At 37.2% G+C, this 21,821-nt stretch overlaps 2 protein-coding genes across 3 annotated transcripts in view; one reads left to right on the top strand and one right to left on the bottom strand.

Annotated features, from left to right (window-relative positions):
- Positions 1-21,821, bottom strand: part of PGBD5 (piggyBac transposable element derived 5) — a 316,445-nt gene that overhangs the window by 198,822 nt on the left and 95,802 nt on the right. The window lies entirely within an intron of this gene.
- GALNT2 (polypeptide N-acetylgalactosaminyltransferase 2) overlaps positions 1-21,821 on the top strand; it is an 86,646-nt gene that overhangs the window by 51,236 nt on the left and 13,589 nt on the right. The window contains exons 4-10 of the mRNA XM_054279564.1: positions 4,648-4,746; positions 5,322-5,389; positions 6,286-6,351; positions 9,410-9,531; positions 16,152-16,239; positions 20,005-20,092; positions 20,639-20,742. Coding sequence (XP_054135539.1) covers positions 4,648-4,746; positions 5,322-5,389; positions 6,286-6,351; positions 9,410-9,531; positions 16,152-16,239; positions 20,005-20,092; positions 20,639-20,742 — 635 coding nt within the window. The remainder of the gene's footprint in view (positions 1-4,647; positions 4,747-5,321; positions 5,390-6,285; positions 6,352-9,409; positions 9,532-16,151; positions 16,240-20,004; positions 20,093-20,638; positions 20,743-21,821) is intronic.

The raw sequence follows: 21,821 nt of genomic DNA, 5'->3' as shown, positions 1-21,821 counted from the left end.
AAAGCCCAGTGCAGAGCCTGCTGTAGCAGGCACTGCTTCAAGGGAATTTGAGCTCAGAGATCTCCAGGGCCACTTTGGATCTCAGTCACTCTGTGATTCTGATTGTATGTGATGATTGTCAAATGTAAACCTAAAGAAATCAATTTTGTCACACCGTGGTAAACATAGGACAGAATTATACTTCAGGCTGCTTGTGCAGTTTCAGGATACAGTACAGTTCACAGTAAGGAAGGATATTATTTACTATTGGTTAGAGAAGACCTTCATTTTAAAAAGGATTTAATGACTTGCATGAGTCTTGCTTAAAAAAAAAGTTGCTCATTAGGACTTTGTAACTTGAAAATACAAAACCAGGTTTGGTTTGGTTTTAAAAACTAGGCAAGCCAGTCTCGAAACATATTATTGCCAACCACATGTGGTTAATGTGCCTAGCTAATTCTACAGTTGGGATGAATGTACATTCACAGATTTGTAAGTAGAAGAAGCAAAAAAAGACCCCAGGAGAGGAAAGAGAACAGGACGATTCCTGTTTTCTCCCATAAAGCTCTTCAATCAGAAATGGCCTATTGAAGAAAATTTGTGTAGAAACTCAGTCGTGTCTGAAATCCCTTGTATAATACTGTGGGTTTAGGTTTCTTTATGCAAAGTAGTTGCAGATGGGGTAAAGCAATTAATTTGTTGCTAATTGCATGTCAAAGTAGGAAGAATCTGATGTTTCACCTATTGTCAAGAAAGCAGCAAAAAGCTCAATGCCTGTGATGTTGTACTGAGGAGCTTAAAATTACTTTTGAGTTTTCTTCATAGCGTATACTTTTTTTCCACAAGAAATGTATTCTAACTTTTTAGATCAGGTATTGTTTTCCAAGAGATCAAACTCAACTCTCAACTTTTAGAAGTTTCTGTGATTCAGATATGCTGAATTTGGAACTTTTTAGATACCTAATAACCTTGGAGGGGGGAGGGGGCATGTCTCTAAAGACAAAGGATGTCTGTTGAGAATAACTTAAGTAAGAGAGACATCTAGAGATAAATTATATTAAAATGGTCATTTCTTTTAATTGTTAGTCTTGTTATTATATGCTGGCTTGCTTAAGTGTTTCCACTAAACAGAGCTGAAAAAGAACCCAGAGAGAGATATGTTACTGGGGACAGGCTATATCTGAGCTGGGATTATTACTTAGACTGTGTCATGGAGCAGATTTAAGTGCCTATCAGTCTGTGAATAGTCATCTTTTAAAGAAAAAATGAACCAAACAGTAAAACAAACTGAAGCAATCATTCTTACAAGCTGTTCTTAATGAGTTCCCTGCCACGCTGCATTTAATTTTCATTCTATTTTGGGAAGACCTTTCACTGCAAAAGCTGAAAAAGCTGCATGAAATATTTTTTGGGAAGTGTGCAATGGAAAGAACAAAACCAATAGCCATAGGAAGAACATCTGAGCACAAGACACTTTGAAGCATGTTAGTTTCTAATAAAATTGAAGGCAACTAGGTTGAGATTAAGATCTCTTGTGGAGCTGTTGCAATCTTCTTTAAGGAAAGAAACCTGGGTGAGAAAATACTTTGTTTCTTCCTAAGTAACTTGTTATTAATTGTATTGATGTGTCCAAGAGGCTCATTGACTTAGAAAAAATTACATAGTGGAATTTTTTAATTGCTGAAATTTTCTAGACTCTTTAGAAGCAGTTTATCAGGATTCTGCATTACATGTGTAGATGTGAGTGTAACTATGCATCTTTTTAATACTATATTGTTAAGTCTTTTTTTACATCATGCAAACTTTTGCTAGCAGGAAGGCAAAAGTTTTCCTCGTGCTTTTTGTGAAAGCATGCCACCAGTTCCAGCAGACACTTTTGGTTCACTCATTTTAGCTGCTTGCCTTTGTTTTAAGCAAAAGGAAGAAGAGAGAAACAGGCAGATACAACATAAGAAAGGAAGTGGAGAGAACTCTGAGCAGGGACATGGATTCTCGCTCCAGCTGATGCTCACAAACTACCACTTGGGCTGATGTTCACAACAACTCTAAGAAACCTCTGTGCTTCCTTTCATTTCATGGTAGATTTGGGAAATCCAGCAAGTGACAAGTGGGTGTCACAGTTGTAATAGCCAACTCATACAGCTGTCCTTCTGTCAGTGTAAAATAGTTTCCCAAGGGGGATAAAGGATTAAATACCCCGTGGTTTTTGTGGACCAATGTTCCCCATGTATGCTTTGGACTAGTGATTTCTGATCACATCTTCTAATTGATGTGATGATTTTTGGGAATTACTGTCAAGTTCTATAGCTGCACTGAACTGTTTTCTTTGTCATTTGGCACCTATTAGAAGCTTCTGACCTCACACTTAAGTTTTATTTTTAAGTAGAGAAGAAATAAACTTTCCTGTGCCTTTAGGACCAGTTGAAATGAATATTCATCTTGCACTGGTTAAAATGTATATTTCTGCCAAAAAGTGGTTTCAAACAAATCAGAGGTTCTGGAAAAAATTGTTAGTTAAATGAACCAGTACAAATCACTGGAGGAAGGAATGTACTTTTCATGTTTTAACTGATTTTACTGACCTATGTTAAACATTGAAGGTCTTGATTGAAATTTTCAGTTCAACTTCTGTCTTAAATAAATGTATTTTTTTACTCTGCATGTAAAATTGAAGTGCTGCAGCTTGTGGAGACAAAGTTCAATCTTTGTGCCAAAAATAATGATATTGTTTCTTTGGTTTGAATTTTAACTGTGGCCCTGTTGACACAGCAGAGTAGGAGGAAGACTGATACTGAGTCAGTTAAAGCAGGGATTTATGAAGAGCTGAAAACAGTGATACTTGGTGAAACATTCCTCCAGTTTTATTTGGATGACTAAAAGTCTTATTTCTCCCTCAGAAATACACAGTAGTGCTCTTGAGTTTTCTTAAAATTGAGAGGCTTCATTGCCTTGAGTAATTCTCCCTAATATGTGATCTGGCTCAAGTGCTCTCTTCTGCAAAGAGATCAATATAAGTTTAATGTGACTTTTTAATTATTCTAATGCAAGTGCTTTGTGTGATAACTGTGTGCACAGTAGCTCTGTCCTCTGTGGGTAATTTGAAAGCTAGCAGGATAAAGAATATCTTCTTTGGCACCACAGACTTTGAGTATAATAATTACACATCTTTTAGCTGTCTAGATGAATTGTCAGAAGCTCACACTAGAGGAGCTGCTCTTTATTTTTCAGGAGCACAGGCATTTGAGATTTATTTGTTCCATGCAGGGCTCTAGTGACAAAGCCATGGTGTACACCCACCACAAAGCCAGAGACGCCCCCGCTAATCTGACACAGCAGATGCAGGCTTGGCATAGACTCTGCTTTTGTGCAGAGCCAAGTGAGGTCACTGCAGCATGAGAATGTTTTGTTTCAAGCAGGCACTAATGTGTGTGACTCTGTGCTTGAGTTGTATCAAAAGTACCACAGGTTGTTGGGTTTTTGTAGAGTGGGGCAGGGGAAGAAGCGCATTACTGCTTGCTCTCTGATCCCAAGAAGGTGGAGGTTGTATTGTTTATGGTGCATGTTGCAGATGTTTAATTGGGTGTGGAGTGGGCTTTTATACAGGCAGAAGCCTAGTTTTAGAAGTGTGGGTGGCAGACTTCTCTTAAAAACTGGTCTGATTAATACTGCACAGAGTACAGAAATTGAATTGCTGAAATAAGTACTGAAATTGCTGAATTTGCTACAGGTGTATGCTAGTTGGGTTTATTCTTTCTGAAGACAGCTAGGCCTGTTAAAATTCTACCCTTAATTAAAGGACATGGAAGAAATACGTCACTGATGTGTCACTGCACAAATGGCAATCAGTATTGTGACTTGACACATTGTAATGCTTTTGGCATAAACTCAATATACATTGTTTTCTAGAACTGTTAGTTTCTAATACAATGAGCATAATATCTTTTTAGGTTTATTTGATTAAATAGCTTAACTGTATGTAGTCATGAAGGAAGCATTTTGGGATTTGCTTATTTTTGCTTATTATATTAATTTCAGGTTTCTAGAGGTGATGAAAAATGAGTTGACATAGATAGAATATTTATTATCTTTATGGTTTGGAAGGATTTAATTCTGTGTTTAGTTGGCTCAACATTGTCACAGCTAGCTCTGTTTTTCGCATTCTGAATATTCACGATTCTTACAAATTCTCATTAGAATAGAAAAGTAGTTTTGTCTATGAGTATGGCCAGGATGCTACAGGAGCTTTAAAAACAAAGGGAGAAGTGGACACATGCCATTCTAAAGAAGAAACATGTGGTGAACCATGCATTTTCATTGAAAATATGCTTATTGCCTTGGATGTATCGAATGCTTTTAGTGTAAAAGAAGGGCTCTGGTTTCATACTCAGCTGCACAAAAGACATTTGACATAGTGCAATGATGATGGTCTGGTGACTTCTCTGAACCTGCCCATATCTGCCACTGACTTGTTAGTCTTTTGTGTACTAAAACATCTGCCAAAAGCATCAAAAGGCAGGCTGATTATAATCTCACTTGAAAACAAGCTGTTTCATTCTTCTTAGGCAGTGTGTCTATGAGTTTAATCAATAAATGCTTTGCAATGAGGGCAGTCTCCCAAGCCCGGGATGTAAAAGTTGGATAGAAATGATAAGGTTTTATTTCTTTCAGGTGCCAGCGGAAACAGTGGCGGATAGATTTGCCAGCCACTAGTGTGGTGATCACCTTTCATAACGAGGCAAGATCTGCTTTGCTTCGAACTGTTGTCAGGTATGCACAAGAGAGACTCATTTTTCTTTCAGACCGTTCATTTCTGTCAGCTTGTGATAAGAATGGGAAGTAACAACCCATTGTTGAACTATACTGAACTATTTGCAGAGGAAAAGGTAAGTTTTAATTTCATTGAGATCTTCAGTTCTTACATCCTGAAGTAGTGATGTTAAAGAAATTGCTCACCTTAACTAAAATGCATAAAAGTATGGGACTGATTATCAGATGATGTTTGGAGGCTGGCTGTTCCAAGAACAGGTCAGGGTAGATGGATTCCCAGGTGATATTTGACTCAAAGATATCTGCAAAATTTCCTTGTTGGACATTGCCTAATGCACTGATTTTTTGGGGCTGGAATAGTGGGGGTGGGGGAGTTAGGGAGGCAGGGAAGAAGGAAGACACAAAATTAAACATGTGCCTCTTTTCATGCTGTTTGCAAGAACAGGCCATCAGCTGTTGTTGAAAGTAACATCCTGGGCTAGGTTCTGCTGCAGCTTAACTGAGTAACTGCTTTTCTGACATTATTTTGGAAAATGAACACTGCTGGAATGATTTTTTGTTTTGGTCTGTTTCAGTGTCCTTAAAAAAAGTCCATCACATCTTATTAAGGAAATCATACTAGTGGATGACTACAGTAATGATCGTAAGTACTTTTATAGGATCCTACCTTACTGTGCTTATTCTGGTAAGATTTCTTGATGGTGATAGGTCAGTCAGTTGAGAATAGGACACATGAATAAGAATTGGCAGAGTCTTGAACAAATTTTAACAGTTCCATATCTGTCATTTTGGAAATGTGAAGTCTCTATAAATATTTCCAGTATATCTTGTCCTTCAACTAACAGGAAATAATAAGAGTGTATCTTTAAAAAGAGCTTTTTCATAGTATGTTATCTTAAATAAAAATAAAACCCATGGTGTTTGCAACAAATATTTTTGTAGTGCTGTTTTAAAAGAATGCCTGTCTCCATCAGTCTCTCAGAAAAAATCATACTGAACCTAAAATAAGTCCATGTCTTGTAGGTACTAGTGTATCATGACAGAAGTTGAAACAATTGAAATGGACCTCAGAGTCATATTTCTTAGAAGAAGCTAATATATATTTGCATTAATACTTTTACTAATACTAGCTTAGGTCAGATTTGTCTTAATGTTGGTTAGAAAGTGAGCTTTCTTATAGGCAAACAAAGCAGTTTATTTAATTTTATGGAAGTTTTTTCTCTGTATGTAATGTAGAAACTGTCTAATGTAAGCAAAGAGAAAATAGTTAAATAAAATTATTTCAAGACTGTAAAATTAAGCTAGCTTTAAGTAACATGGTGAAGGTAGTAATTTCTCAGCTTGGTAATTGTTCTTTATGTCTTGTGAGAGGAGTAACTATTTATGAACACAAACATTTTCACCTACAAAACTTTTGTTTTCTTTGAAGATGGCATCTCTTCTGGTATACAAATGTTGGATTGCAAAACTGGATCTCATCACTTGATTTTTTTTCTTTATTTTTTAAATTAATAAACTTACTCTTGTTTTTTTTTTAAGCTGACGATGGGGCACTCTTGGGAAAAATTGAAAAAGTACGGGTTCTTCGGAATGATCGGCGAGAAGGTAGGCTTAATTTTAAGGAAGTAAGATACAAATTCCACTGTGCTGCCTTATCTGTTAGTTTTCATCAAGTCTTTTAAAGGAACATTCTGCTTTACTTTCCTTATTGGAAGAGAGATCTTCTCTTTATAAATCTACTAGTGGAAGGAATAACAAAGAGGTAATTGTGCAGGTAAAAACAGTCATTGTGATTGTTTCCATATTGTTCTGTGCACAATTGCCCATTGTTGGCTTTTACAGTGTGAGCATCCTTCAGGAATTGCATTTAATCTTCAACCTTTCCTTTCTCTTCCTGCCCTGAATCCTTAGTTAAGCTGCTTCCGTAGTATGCAAGGTCTCAGTGTAAAATGTATCTGTGTTTGAAATGATGCAGCTTAAAAATAGCCGTCTTTTTTTGCTGGTTCCCTTATTAGATATCATTTTATGGATTTAGTTGTTGGACAGGCAGACAAACAATTTGCTTTGACTAGAGCGGAGGGAGCCAGGAGGGTGGGACCAAGTATGCTGGTTTTTCTGAAGCCAGTGTGCCCTGTAACAAATTTGTCTTACATTTGTGTTTTCTTCTACATTGCTTTTTAAGTTGTGGTGTCACAGCACTGAGCCCTTCAGTCAGCAGTTCACTGACGGTGGAGTTTAAAGTATTAGATGGAGGCAACTGTTATCTACAGCTGTTTGAAATAATAACTGAGATTTGACAGTTGAAATAGCTGACTGAATTAGCACATATGTGCTTGCTAATTTTTATAAGCTGCATCTTCTAGACTGGTGAGCTGGCCTGGGGAAGAGCTGGAATCATTAGATTGTCAGGAACTGGAAACTACATGCACAAAATATGTGTTGTCCCATAATTAAAGCTAGTACAATAACTGATGGGTTCTTAGTGTTTAAATATTCTGTTTGGAATATACTTGTGAATGAAGGCTTATTAGGAAAGCAAGTCTTTTATGACTTGCCATGGTTGCCAGGTTCTGAGTAAGTTAATGTCATTTTTCAGTGTATCACTTGAAGATGGAGGTAGCAGTGAAGAAAAAACAGAATGAAGAAACACATTTTTGATGTTTGTTTCTTTTAGTAATTTTAAATATTAATTTGCAATGCATATACAAATACATGCTTAGGAATGTGCATTCCTATATCTGAAAATTAAATGTGATTTGACAAATCTATTAGGTCAGAAGAGCACAAATATTTGCAGATAGAAGACAGAGTATTCGTTTGTATCTTTGTGAGATTAAATATTACACATACAAATTAAAATTTAAGAGAATTGCTGAAATTAAGCACTGTGTAGGGTGATAAGAGTAGCTCAGCAGTATGAACAATAGAGGAAAGCAGTGTGTTTTAAAGCAAAAGTTGAGGTGAAGAGATAGTGTCAGTGATGGGGGTGACAGTAACTGCCTTTCTTTCAGAAATAAATATTAGTGGCTATTAGTCTCATCTCTAGTACCAGAGTTTGTTATGGGAACAGATGTGTTTGAGGGTGTGGTAGTCTACAGAATAAATGTTCAGTGGGACCTTTTCAGCTCTATTCATTATAAGCCTGAATGTGATTGTGGAGGACTCAATGACCAAAGTGCTCATGTCCATTTTTTTAAACTCTGAAATTAAAAACACTGTTGTGTGTTTTCTAAAGAACTAAAGATGGCTCTTCAACAATATTATTTAGAATTAATAAGCTCTGGGGGGTGGAATTTGAGAAGTTAGAGAAAGTATAGTGATAGTGCTTGAGGAATGGGTTGATGTGGAAAAACTGAACAGAACAGATTCAAAGACTGAAATTAAGGCACCAGCACTAAGTCTGTGAGGTACAGTTAGGTGTCACTGTGCCACAGATAAAATGTGAAATGTTGGAGAGCCATGGCACAGCATGTATCTGGAACTGTGCTCACACTTGAAATAAGAGATAGGAAAATGATCTTGATGGAGCTGATATTGAATGTTAGTCAAAGCAAACAAGCGTTTCCTCATAAGCATCTTGTGTTCTCTTGGCATAGTCATGTTTTGTGTGTTTATTTTGTAAAGGGAGGAGCAAGTAACAGGCTTGATTCTTTTACAGTATTTCTGCTGGGGAGGGGGGGAAATGCCCAGACAAACCAGGACAGATTTAGTGGGAAACAATCAAGAAAGAAAAAGGAAAAAAAAATTTAAAAGAAAATAAAACCAAAACAAATCAGACCTGGCTTTGGTCTCACATAACAAAAAGGAATCAATGAATTTTTGAATAGTAGTAGAAAAAAGTAGGGAGGAAATTTGCAAAGAAATGGGAGGAAGCTTGCTATGTGTGTGTATATATAGCAAGGGACTTTAAGGATTGGTGAGGTCATCCAGTGAACAGATAGTAAAGAAAAGGAGCAGAGTAAATCAGTGAGGGTATCTATGTAATCGAGACATAGAGAAGAAACTTCTGAAAAACCTTGGGTTTTGCCAGGAGTTTCTGCCTAAAGATATCTGTTCAGAACAGACAAACCCCAAACAAACTGCAAAACAAGAGAATGGCTGTAGGCACAGCCATTCTTTCCATGTAGAGGAAAGACAAATGGATTGGGTAGGGTTCTCCAATGGGAATTAATGAAGCATGGTTATTTCTTGAAGAAATTCATAGAAGACTGTACAGACTCTGGTTAGTACTAAGATGGGGAGTGGCAAAAAGGTGGGGAGGGTAAGTTAATTATGGTGCTTTCCTTAGTTACATAGTAGAACTTGAGGAGGCATACTTGTTTTCAGGTCCAATCTTAAGATTTATTGGTGTAAATACCACTTGGAGTAATACAGATCCGTCTGTATTCATGTATCACTTGTTTTGAAAAGGTACTTTTATTCTTCTGCTGAAATCAGATGGAAACTTGTAGAGTGCAGTAGGCTGGGCAGGCTGTTTGCAGGCTGTTTGGTGTGAAGTCATTTCACTGAATTCTTAATGTGCATCTGGTTTTGATAATGGAGCTTGTGTATTTGCCCTGTCTGAGTAATTTAACTAATTACTAACTTAGAATGCAATAGTTTCTCACTACAGTTGATTGTTTTCCCCAGGAAGTACTTAAAATTTTCTGTCTTTACTTCTCAGGCCTGATGCGTTCCCGTGTCAGAGGGGCAGATGCAGCACAAGCCAAAGTGTTGACCTTCCTGGATAGTCACTGTGAGTGCAATGAACACTGGCTGGAACCACTTTTGGAAAGAGTAGCTGAGGTTAGTAAAGAGTTGTAAAGTAATTTCCTGAAGAAGCAGCTTTTAAATTTTAAAGCCATCTGGTTTATACTAGATTAATTTTATTCATTTTCCTAAGGAAGCTTTTTCCCTGATTTAAGATGATGGAGATGATTGGAGTGTTCTGTGATTAAAACATATTTTTGTTCATTTAATCTGTGAACACAGGAACATAAAATCTGAATATTTATTACTATCTTTGCAAGTAATTCAAATATATGTTTCCTTGGTTCTTTAGGGACTGCCTCAGTAAGCTGAAAATCTTTAGAGCAAAGTGTGATTCTCTTCTACCAGTATCATTTTGATGTGATTCAGTTTACCTGATTCTTTATGCCTCATTAAAATTCAGTGTGATAATAGGAGAGAGGATGACTTGTCAAACCAAAATTCTTGTGGAAACTAGCAGGAACTAGAGGCTCTCAGCATCTATGAAAATGATGCTAAGTCTGTGTCCTGGAAAAGCAATTGAGAGGATTGAGAGTGAAACTATACTGTTTTCTCCAGGGGTTGGTTATACTTGTTAACTTGCTCTGGAAGAACTCAGTTGAAGTGGAAGTTGAATGAAGTGTAATTCCAAAAAAGCACTAAGAAACACTCAAGACAACAGGGTTTTTATTCTTTCTTAATTGCATTCCCTTTCTGGAAAGCTAGTCTTCCAGGAAAGGTTTGGTTCTAAAATGCTTCTGATCAAAATGGCTTTGCGAAGCTACTCTGTTTGGTTAATGCCCACTTCTTCACTTATCCACCTTATGCTTTCCTTTGCATTCCCCAAAAACAGAAACGGAGAGAGAGAAGGAAGTGAACCCTGTAAACTCAGTATGCCAATGAAGAAGCTGTCAACTGATTACTGATTTTCTTTTTTCTGTTTGGTTCTGTAATGCTTTTAGAATCATAAAATCATGTAGGTTGGAAATTACATTTAAGATCATTGAGTCTGGCTGTTACCCAGCCAGCACCTGCCAAGCCCATTATTAAGCCATGACCCTGAAGTGCCACATCTACACATCTCTTAAATAAATACCTCCAGGGATGGTGACCCCTCCACTTCCCTGGGCAGTCTGTTCTAATGCTTGACCACTCTTTCACTGGCGAAATTTTTCCTAATACACAATCCAAATCTCTGTGATGTAAGAGACGATTTCCTGTTTCCTGTGCTTGTTACTTCTAAGAGACTGATCCCCGCCTTACTGCAAACTTCTGTGAGGTAGTTGTACAGAGTCATGAACTCTCCCCTGAGACTCCTTTCTCCAGGCTAAACACCCTCAGCTCCTCCTCAAAAGGCTTGTGTTCCTTCATAGCTCCCCATTACTCTTCTCTGGGCACACTCCAGCACCTCAATATCTTGGAGTTAGGAGCCCAGAAAAGGACACTGGATTGGGGTGGTCCCAGTGGTGCTGAATACAAAGGGATGATCACTGCCCTGCTCCTGCTGGCCACACAGTTGCTGACCCAGGCCAGGATGCCATTGACCTTCTTGGCCACCTGGGCACAGCTGGGTCATGTTCAACTGCTGTCAATCAGCATCCCCCGTCCTGTAGTATTGCATGAAATTGTGACCTGAGTGCAGAACCTGGCACTTTGCCTTGTTGAACCTCATAAAATTGGCAATAGCCTGTTATGTTTGCCAGGTGTTGCAGAAATACTGCAAGTTGCCCAAGACACAACAGCAGTTAGTCCTGTTTTGGAGTAGAAACAACTAATCAGCTCAAACCTGGACACTATTAAAGTACCTAGAGCCTAAAAAGCCCTTCAGCATGGCTACCATAGCACTTCCTGCTGATTTTTTTTACCTATCTAAAGTGTTGCAGCTTCAGAAAGGTTGGGGGAATTTCTCTCTAATTATTAACTAGGAAAATAAACTTGAAGGCATAAAATATATCTCTAAAAGAAGTGGAGAATGCTTGCAGCTAAAGCAGTAATGAATGGGACATGGGAACTGTTTTCAGGCCTTTTGTGTAAACTACTTGAAGCATCTATTTATTCAAGAAATAAGAAGAGAAGTGGTTGTTTTGGTCAGCAAAACCCTGCATTTGGTAAGACACTTATTGGTAATTTTCCCATTTCTCTTCTGTATGACTTTTTGCAGGTCATACTCATTTATCTTTCTGAAACTGATATGGAATTTGAAAAGGTGTTACCTTTTCATTGTAACAGAATGTAAAACCTCTTACTAAATTGCTGGCAATTTTGTGAAGATCCAGCATTGAATGGGGTGTATTAGGTTGGAGAAGCTGGTGCATATTTTGCTTCTTGCAGCAGCTACATTTTAGTGGCATGTGAATTATTAGATCCTTCAAAACTCGCTGCTTCCAACTGTCACCATAGTACACTAATTGTGTACCACTGAATAGTTTTCAGCTGTATGAATATATTTTTCTCAGTCTTAAAAGATTGATGTACTGTTAAATAAATAATGGATATAGAATTCCATTTAACTGTCATCTGCAAAGATTCCCAGCCAACAGCTATGGGGATTGAAAAAGCAGCTTTTAAGTTTTCTGATTGTTCAAATAATTAAGGCCGGGTTAGTGTTTATATATTGTATATGATAGCTCTTTGTTATTTTAAATGGATTAATTCAGCTCACAGGGCAGACAGTATGTTAGTTGATGTTAATTGGCACCCTTTTTTGATAGTCTCAGTGACAAGAAGCTGAATAGACATGAACTCTTTTCTGCTCACTGGTAACTTTTTTCAGGTCAGGGCTGCTGTTCATGAATACTGTGTTTTCTGATAGGCAGCTGCTTCTATTGTATATCTGGTGGAAAGTGTGTTTTGTTCTTCTTTTTTTTCTTTCTGTTCCAGAATTGCCCACTTGGCATTTATTTCTGTTGGAGTGTTAGGAGAGTAATAGTGTGTGCTACAATATAAGAATTTACAGCTTCCAAGAAACAGTCTGAATCAAGTCAGTTCTGCAGAACTCTATCTGTTGTGTCATAACCACTTTAGAAAGCTCTGCCTCTGACACCTGAGATATCAAACTTTCCTCCTGAATTAAAACATGATCCATCCCAGAGTTTTCTTCTATAAGGTGGATTCCTATTTAGAGTATCTTCCTATTTTCAGGAGCCCTGTTTGCTTAGCATTTCTGGAGGGGGTCTGATTCTGCTAGGGACTTTTCTACAGCAATTTGAGCACAAGCTCAGTGCAGAAGCAGCATACACACCAAGTGACCACTTTAGAGTTCAGAATGTGTACAGATGCTCATGTAACCTGGAGCTGGTGTACCTTTTGCTTCTTCCTGGAGAGTGGTTTTCTGCTTGATTCTTAAGGCTACCTTTTATGCCATCTAGATTTTTTGTGTGTCATTAAATGAGGAGGCAGTGGAGGTTAACCCTTTGATTCCTCAAAAATGTCAGCATAGTAATAAGTATGCAGTTCTGAAAACATCTATAACTACTAGCAATTTCATGGGCACTCATCTACTTGGCTTTTTCTTTTTCAAATTGCTAAACACTTTGACATTCTGTTCTTAGAATTCAGCAATTGTGTGAAAAAAATAAATTGAAAGATTCTGGTGCAGAACTGAACTAATCTGTTTTCATAGCACAGCAGTAAATCCTCTGTCATATTTAGGAAGGTATTTTTAAACAGAGATGATCTTAAAAGGAAAAAATGACTAAAATTAAGAAGTGAGATGTGGTTTGCTTTTTCATGTCTGTCTCAGATTTTTTGACTTTGAGTGAGACCACTTTTAACTGATGCTAAAAGGAAAATATTTATATTTTCTCTTAATAGTGTTGTAAAGTTTAATCTTTGAAGTGTCTTGAGACTTTTAGAAGGGGGAAGCAATGAATGCAGAATCTCGAGGATAACTTCTTGTGGTTTCTAAGAACAATATATAAAGCCTAATTCTCTAGAGTATTCATAACTTCCTTATAAATTGTCAAGATGATGTGGTTTGCTACAAATTTTCAGTTGCTAGGGACTTGCAGTGTTTGCAGGCTATTTCTTTTCATTATGTTCACCAAGAAGTACATGGCTTTCCAGTTGCACCTTCCATTAGAGGGCTAAAGATTTTCTACATTAAATTATCCTAAAGCAAGATACTTATTTATGCATAGTGTGATTAAAGGAACCAGCTGCTTTTTAGTCTTTTAAATGAGTGAACTCTGTAATTTGGTGACCCACAAGCTCTCTTTTAGCAGTGTCTGCATTAACAACTTTCTAATGCTCTGCAAAGCATCACTTAAGAATGTACAGAGCTTTTTTCTGCTTTGGTACTGAGCAAATCCTGTAATTTCAAGTCACAGAAGGGCAGCATATCCCCAAGCCAACAATGTGAGGGTTATACATCAAGATTGAATGCACATGGCCTGGGTATTTGGCTGTCAGAGAAACAACTGAGAGTTGTTTAAATATGTTAGGTGTAGCAAGTGGTGTTAGTGTGGTGTTGCACTGATATTGATAGAAATAATCAGACCAGCAGTTAAAGCTCAGGTGTATAGAGACAACATGCTACCTGCTTATGCAGCTTGGTGGAGATAAGCTGAAGCCTAAATGAAGCTCTGCCTAATGTGGCACCTGATAACTTGGGCAGCTTTTACCACCAGGTTCAACCTGATCAAGTAGAACTATTTGAAAAACAAATCTTCTTCAAAAATACTTTGAGAGGGGCATAGATGTATAATCTGTCTGAATTTCAGCTAAGGAATAAATGAGAAAGAAAGGAAGGATGTTTTCATTTGTGTGTTTTATGCTCATAGATAAACTGTGAATAACTGGACAGGTCAATATCTTCTGCCTCATCAGTCTTTATTTAAGGGAGTTTCCTAATTCTATCACTATATATAGAATGCCTAAAATAAGGACATGAGTACATCTAGAGCATTTCAGTGATGTAGGAAGGGGTACACACACACACACACACACACACACACAAAGGACTTTGCAGGGAAGGTGCAGTAAATTGTAATTCCCTCCCAAGTGCAACACAGTTAGCAAAACTGTGCCTTGCTTGCCATTGCAAACATGGGCTTGAGGCTATCACTAGGAGAAACAGGAGCTAAAGATGTGATCCATGAGGGAATATGGCAGGTTGGCCTTTTTTGTTTGTATTTCTAGTTTGCTTTAGACCAAACAAATTAATTCTCAGTAGGAGACGAGATTAGATGTTCTATTACATTTCTCACGGAAGCAAATTTTTAACCTTGTTGGCATAGCTGCAGTCATAGTAATGGGAATGGAAAAAGCAATGTGTCTTCAGCTTTTCACTTCGTCTTCAGCTTGAATTCTCTTGGGCTTGCTTGAATTCTTCTTTTGGATGATACAGAAATTTATGACTTTTGCTCACTCAGGCAGAATGACCTAGTAGATGCCATTTATGTAATTAGGGCTGATTTAAAATCAGCAGAGATTGAATAGTTAAGGTTCAATAAAAAGAAAATGGGTGTTAAAGGTTCTTATTGGACCAAACAAAGCATTTGTCAAAGTTGCTTTTAAGTCTTTTTTTATGACCTCAACCTCATACTAATTTGGTTCCAGTCTGTTCTGCATAATACTGGTTAATAAGGGGAATACATGCTTGAACCATTGTTTAGAATATATGTGGTGTTGTTTCAAGACATACTTATAAAATAAATTTCTAAAATGGAGATGTTTAGGTTGTATTTGTTTTCAGCATGAGAACAGTTTCTCTATAATAGGAGTTACCAAAATATCTCCTTTTTTGTTCAAAACATTTTTTATATTCACAGATTTGATGATACGCTGTTCTGAAGTTATCTGTTCTCTGGATGGTGTTAAATTGTGCAGCTCCAAACTTTTATTTTGAATTCAAGCAATAACTCTTGGAGACAAACTGGCTTAACCATGATACTGCATTTCTAACATTAGATGAGTCTTATTTTAGAACACGGAGGTCTTGTGATTCTGCTGGGTAATACACATGGAGTTGTTGGAAAGATTTTTGTTCTTAAACTATTTTGGCAAAAACATCAGTTAAAATAATTAACATTGCTCAGAATAGCATACGAGACCATGGTTGGATAGAGGACTGTGGTTATCTGTACCACTGGAATCTTAACTGCTGGAGATTAATAGTATCCATGAGTCTGAAGTGCTTTTTATGTTCCCTTTCCTATCTGAGTATCTGTTATTGAAGTGTGATTCTCCTGGTGTGAAATGGATTGGCATTAACCTAAGACCTTTCTGATTGCAGAAAGGCCTAAGTGTCCCTTAAAGGTTGCAATAATTAGACCGTAGTCCACTGCATAGCTGGAGATTTGCTGTGAAAAATATGAATTGTCTGGATGCTTTTCTTTGCATTGGGTTTAAAAGTAAGAATGGAAGTGCTGTTTGCTTGACTGCCTTTAGAACCCCAGGTTTGCTGCCTTCTTCAAGAGGAAGTCAGAAGAGGGGGATTACTGAATAAAAGTTGCCTAGAATAGAAAGAGGATTTCCAGTTATAGCCTGTGCCATGGTTTCTGCTCTCTGGAGCAGTGCTGAGCAGTGCTATTCACAGCACGGGCCCTTTGGAAGTAGGGGGAGAGCTGGGGAGACATGCTAATGAAATCCTGCTGAACTGTTCAACATCACATCCTGCCTGAATCTTTATATATTGATTTCATTATTTCAATATTACTTTCTAACATTTATTTTAGGACAAGACCAGAGTTGTGTCTCCTATTATTGATGTAATTAATATGGACAACTTCCAGTACGTGGGGGCGTCAGCTGATTTAAAAGGCGGTATGTACCTGTACTGGAATACAGACTTTAAAAAACCCATCAAGAATCAAAGCTCATAATCACTGCAGTTGTGGAATGGGCAATTAACATACTGTTCTTCCCTTTCCTAGATCTAGTTTCAAGTTCCATAGGTCACTTGCTTCTTGCCTTGGATTTTAATTGGCCTTACTGTTCTCTGCTTTAAAAGTTCATCTTTATTATAGTAATTCTTATAAGTTTATGCTGCCTTTTACCAATATGCAAGACTTGCTCCAAGGTTTGTAGGGTTGTGTAAATGTGTCAGAAAAGGCTAATAGCCAGAGCTTATGGTTCTCTTTTTAGATAACACAGGCTTTAATTGCTCACTAGTTTAGAAGCCCATCAACAATGCAGTGTCTATGAGGTTTTTTCCAAGATGCTGGTTTGCTTAAAAAATTAAACTCTTCTGAATAAGCAGAAGGCTTTGGAATGTGTTTAAAAAAATAAATGTTTGTTAGCCGTGATCTGTAATTGTGAAAACACTCACATGTGACCATGAAAAATTGTAGTATTTATACCTTTGCCATTGAAAATATCCCCAGTTAAACTGAGAAGTACTACCGTTTCAATGTCTAGGTAGTGTGAAGTATTGACAGCAAATAGCAGGAAGACTTTTGAAGCCCTAAATAAAATTAAAAAAAATTATTCTCATCTTCTTAAAGAGGGAGAGGGCAATTACATGCTGAACTCCCTACTTATTACAGATTTTTAAAACTTCTTTAAGTGCTAGCAAGAATCTAATATTTAAAATAGTTGTTCCCTACCCACTCACCCCGCTTTTTCAACTATTATTTGTAAATAATTGTTCCTGTAGCCCTGGAAACACGACTGTCTGCATAAAAGGTGCAAAATGAGCCACAATATAAAAATTAGAGTGCTGTTCTCAGTGTGTCCTGTCTTTTTCTGAATGGATTTCCTGAAGTGAGGAAGGAAAAACCAGTTTCCAATCTATTCTTTTAGATTCTAGTCTCTGACCGGTCACCTAGGTTGTTGCAGTGAACTAAAATAAAAGCAGTATTTGCATAATGTTGCATATGCTCCAGTGATCTGGAGGTGAGAGGTTCTATGTCCTTTTAATTAGTGTTTTGAAATGACACCTATGGTGTATATATTCACAGTGTGCTAATGTACAGTTCTGTGCTATTGTATGTGCCAGCATTATTACACCTTAAGGCCCTTACCCAATCTATTCCTTAAATATTAACTACAGAAATCTCTATACCATTGTGTGGCTTTTATCGTTGTCTGCAGGAGCAGGAGGAGGAATTCTTTCTTTGAAGCCTTAGATCAGGTTGCTGCTGGGTTCATGCTAAATTGTTCCCAAGTTAAATGGGAGAGGATTGAGACTTACTACTGCCCTTCATGCTTTATCTTTTAATCTGCATTACCTAATTTGTTGATTTATCTATTATTTTTAGTACTAATTTTTTCCTTTTGTACGTGGAAAGAGATTTGGTTTTTCATTTTTTAAGGTGCATGAATCCTACATACTTCTGATTGAGGAGTGAGAAACTCTTTTTTGACCTTAATGGGAATTTTGCACCTACTAGTGTGCCAAGCTATTTGAGGGTCACTTGAAATATCAATAATATATTTGTCAGTTCCCAAAAGCCAGATTGCCATGTTAGAGGCACTACAGCATTTGGCACCACAGGACACTTCCACTGGGGCCAAGTCTAAACATGGAAACCGAACTATGCTTTCAACCTTAGGTACAGTGTCTGTGTGGCTGAAGCATGGAGAGTTGAAACAGCTGGGACAGCATTTGTACCTGGTCTGTCTTGAAAGGACTTAATCATCCAAGACAAGCAACCTAGCAAATGGTACACACTTTTTTTCTAAGTGGACAAGTCTGAAGTAATTCCCAAGTCTGGCCAAAACTAAATCCATGCATTTAATGTTACAGGTTCTTTATTTGGTTGGGGTTTTTTTGTTTTGTTTGGTTTGGGTTTTTTTTGTTGTTTTTTTTTTTTTGAGGGGGATTTCTGGAACTATTTATGCCACCCTGAGAAACACCACAATTACTGGAACAAGCTGTAGTTAACTGAGAGCTAATGATTTAGAGTATGCCTGTGATGCAGTTTACACTGGATAGAGTTTATACTGGATATGCACTGTGTTTAAAAATACTCGTTTTACAGAGTTACTGATAGTATCTCATTGAGTGCAGATTTTTCCCAGAGTCTGTGAAGATGGAGACAGAAAAGCAGTTTTGAATGGGTAGAGGCTTTATACACTTGTTCAGTTTGTGAGAGTGCTGTGTTCCAAAAGAGACCCCTTGTGTTCACTGGAGTACACAGTAACTGCTGCAGAACAGGGCGTTTTTCAGCTTCTCCCAGATGCAAGTAATTTTGCTGGCTATCTAGGATGAAATGTGGCTTTTTAACTGCATGGTATTATTGGAACTCATTTTACTCTTCATGCTGGAGGCTTTGCAGTGCTGTGGGTTGGAGCCATTTTTCAGTTTTGCTACTTGGAGTTTTAGAGTAATTTGACAGTCTTTCATTTTTACAGTGCAATGCTTCATGAAATACTCAGACATGGAAAGAAGGAGCTGCCATGCATGCTATAAAGACTGTTCAGGGTAATTTCTGCATTGTGTGTGATAACTATCTCATGAGTTAAAGTGAAAACTGCAGAGTTTTTAACTTCCTACATCAGTCACTGCTATGCACCTTTATGGATGCAGACAGGCAGTTTGTAGGCTGTAATTGTTGCCTGTTTACATTAGCTATTTTCCTCCACTTCCCCACAAAGCAATTGCTTTATCTTTATACTGGAGAATGAAAACTATTGACATCTGTGCACCAGAAATCTGGAAATCATTTGTTACATGACCTCATAGGATCTAAATGTGTTTGGCAGCAGGCAGAGTGTACAAGGCTGATTTGCTGGGTGTACTGGGAGAGGGCTATGGGTCTTGTGCAGTTTTTTAAATAGATATTCATGATTATGAGCATAACCCAGCACAAAAACTGTTCTGAAAGTGTTTCCTATAAGAAGTTTGTCTTATATGAGCTTTGTATCATTGCCTAAAAGAGGTAATTTAATGGCTGTAATGTAGAAAACTGCTATAGGTGACCTATTGATCTTGTCTGTTCTGGTGATCTTTGTGCTTCTGTGCTTCACTCACGACAGGCCCAGACCAGTTGTTACTGTGTGTTCACACTTACATGTATATGCATAAGGAAAGTAAGATCTTGGTGCTCTAGTGCACTTGCCTCAGGTTTAAACAATGGTGCATTTAAAAACACAATGTTTTTAAAGTATGAAGTTAAATGAATATTGACAAGATAAGTGGAACCTACATAATTTGTTGTGACCTTCATGACGGAGAGCTCTTGCTTTTAGAGTTACCTTCAAGAGTACTGCATAAAGCCTGTGTTAATGTAAATATGAGATCACTGCTAAAGAGTGGAAATGCAGTTATTCAGTAAAGATTGTTGGGAGCATTTGTAATGGCTGGAAGATCATCATATGATCTTTTCTATTTGATGTAAGGAAGCCACTTGGGTTTCCCATTTTGTGAAATAGTTGAAGACAAGAGATCCAAAGTTATTTGGTGCTTGATATTTACTCTTTCTTCTTTACCTTTCATCCGGACTCCTTATTTGTTTTCTACCCAGAATTTTGCACATGTTTAAGATTTTCATTTTAATTACAGTTCCTGGTGTTTTTAATGAACATTGTTACTACAAGTTGAATGATGACGACAGTAATTTTAACATCTTACTTTTCTTCTTGAAGGTTTTGACTGGAATCTTGTATTCAAGTGGGATTACATGACACCAGAGCAAAGAAGAGCACGACAAGGAAATCCAGTTGCTCCCATAAAGTATGTCTGTACCACCATTTCTCAAATAGATTGTAGTTGGCAATTAAGGAGAGTTAGAAATCATCTTCTTTGAGTCTGAAAGAATATCTTCACTATATCTTAGATAAAAAATGAAATTTCATTCATTTATATGGAGCATTATGAGATTCTCAGAAATAAATGGTATTTAAAAAATTGCTTAAAACACACTAGTTAATTGTTTTTCCTTAAGAAAAAGTAGATGTCACTCTGTTTAAAGTCAGTTGTTTTGAGGGCTGTAAATACAGCATCAGTTTTAATGTATTTTGCTGGCACAAATTGCCATCCTTAAAGTAAGTGACTTGTGAGCCAAGTGGAAATTTGGAAGCTACCTCAGAAGGTGGTAATGGCCATAGAAATGTCCCATTGGAATGTGTGGAAACAACATTTGAATTGATAGATGCAAAATAAGTTTCATTCAAAAATATTGCCAGTTTTTTCAAGAAACTATTAATCTTGATGTACAAACAATAGTTACCCCCATGCTCATGGTTCTGTAACTAATTTGTTTTTTTCTTTTTTCTTTAGGACACCCATGATAGCTGGTGGATTATTTGTGATGGACAAATCCTATTTTGAAGAACTAGGAAAGTATGACATGATGATGGATGTTTGGGGTGGAGAAAACCTAGGTATGTGTATTATTTCCCTTCTGATCAACCTTGAATGAAAGCAGGTTTCATAATTTCCTTTATTGTCAAGGAGTCATGGTTTGCCTGATTTAGTGCAAAGAGGATTAAAAACCAGCGTTTAAATTTCATACACTTTATCGGCAAAATCCAAAACATTTATTTCAATGAAAGAATTATAACAAATGAAAAATTATATGCTAAATATGAGGGAATAAAAGTATTAGCTCATTGAGCAGTTACTTTTTTTTGTAATGTAAGTTGGTTAGTAAAAAATACAGGCTGTAGATTGGCAATTAAGTATAATAATGTTTAAATGCTGACAGTTGAAGGCACATTTTTAAGATGTTGCTTAATTTAATCATGAAAAGTGGAATGCAGGAGAATGAATTTAATGTTATTAGATACACCTTAATAAATCAATTAATTTAGCTGACTGAAGAATTATCTGTTTCTGAACTTTGCCAGTAGTATTCTGCCTGGCATCTGAACTTAGTGAATTTTGTAGTTTTATACCCCTTCTTTAGCCCTATGAGATATTAATGGTTGAGAAGGCATTTTTTCTGTATTTTGAGATGTTGACACAAGTGAGATTTAGGCAAGTGAGGTGAGGGGCTGAGAGAACCTGTGCTTTAGCCATTCTCCTTTGAGCTGGTGGTTAGATCTGGCATTAGTAGGTTTTTCTAGCTGTTTGCATTACAGCATTGTGCAAAGGTTTTCTCCAGTTAAGGCCAGTATACTTGTTTTAAAACAAGAAATATTTGAAAGGAGCAGAATTTGACACCTCCTCAAGAATTCCAGTTTTTCATTAATTTAGTTTTTTGGGGTAGAGATGCATCTCAGACATTCCAAGTAGTGCATTTTAGGAACGCTTCTAAGCATAGAAGCTTCTCTGCTGCACATGCTAGCTGCAAAATCCTGAAATACATTGAACTTGTAAAAACCCACGAGTATTTTGAGTTACTGAAATCTGCATATGCATTAAGCATATGCTGGGCCTACAAGGAAATGTCTGCTGTGTGGAGACATGGTAACCAAATGTTCAGTGCTGCTGTAACACACTGAAAAGTTGGAAGGGGCAT

Source organism: Melozone crissalis, unplaced genomic scaffold, assembly GCF_028551555.1.
Source record: "Melozone crissalis strain CALT ecotype California unplaced genomic scaffold, PUWL_Pcris_2 ptg000027l_1, whole genome shotgun sequence".
Taxonomy (NCBI): domain Eukaryota; kingdom Metazoa; phylum Chordata; class Aves; order Passeriformes; family Passerellidae; genus Melozone; species Melozone crissalis.
This window is presented reverse-complemented; position numbering and strand designations above follow the sequence as displayed.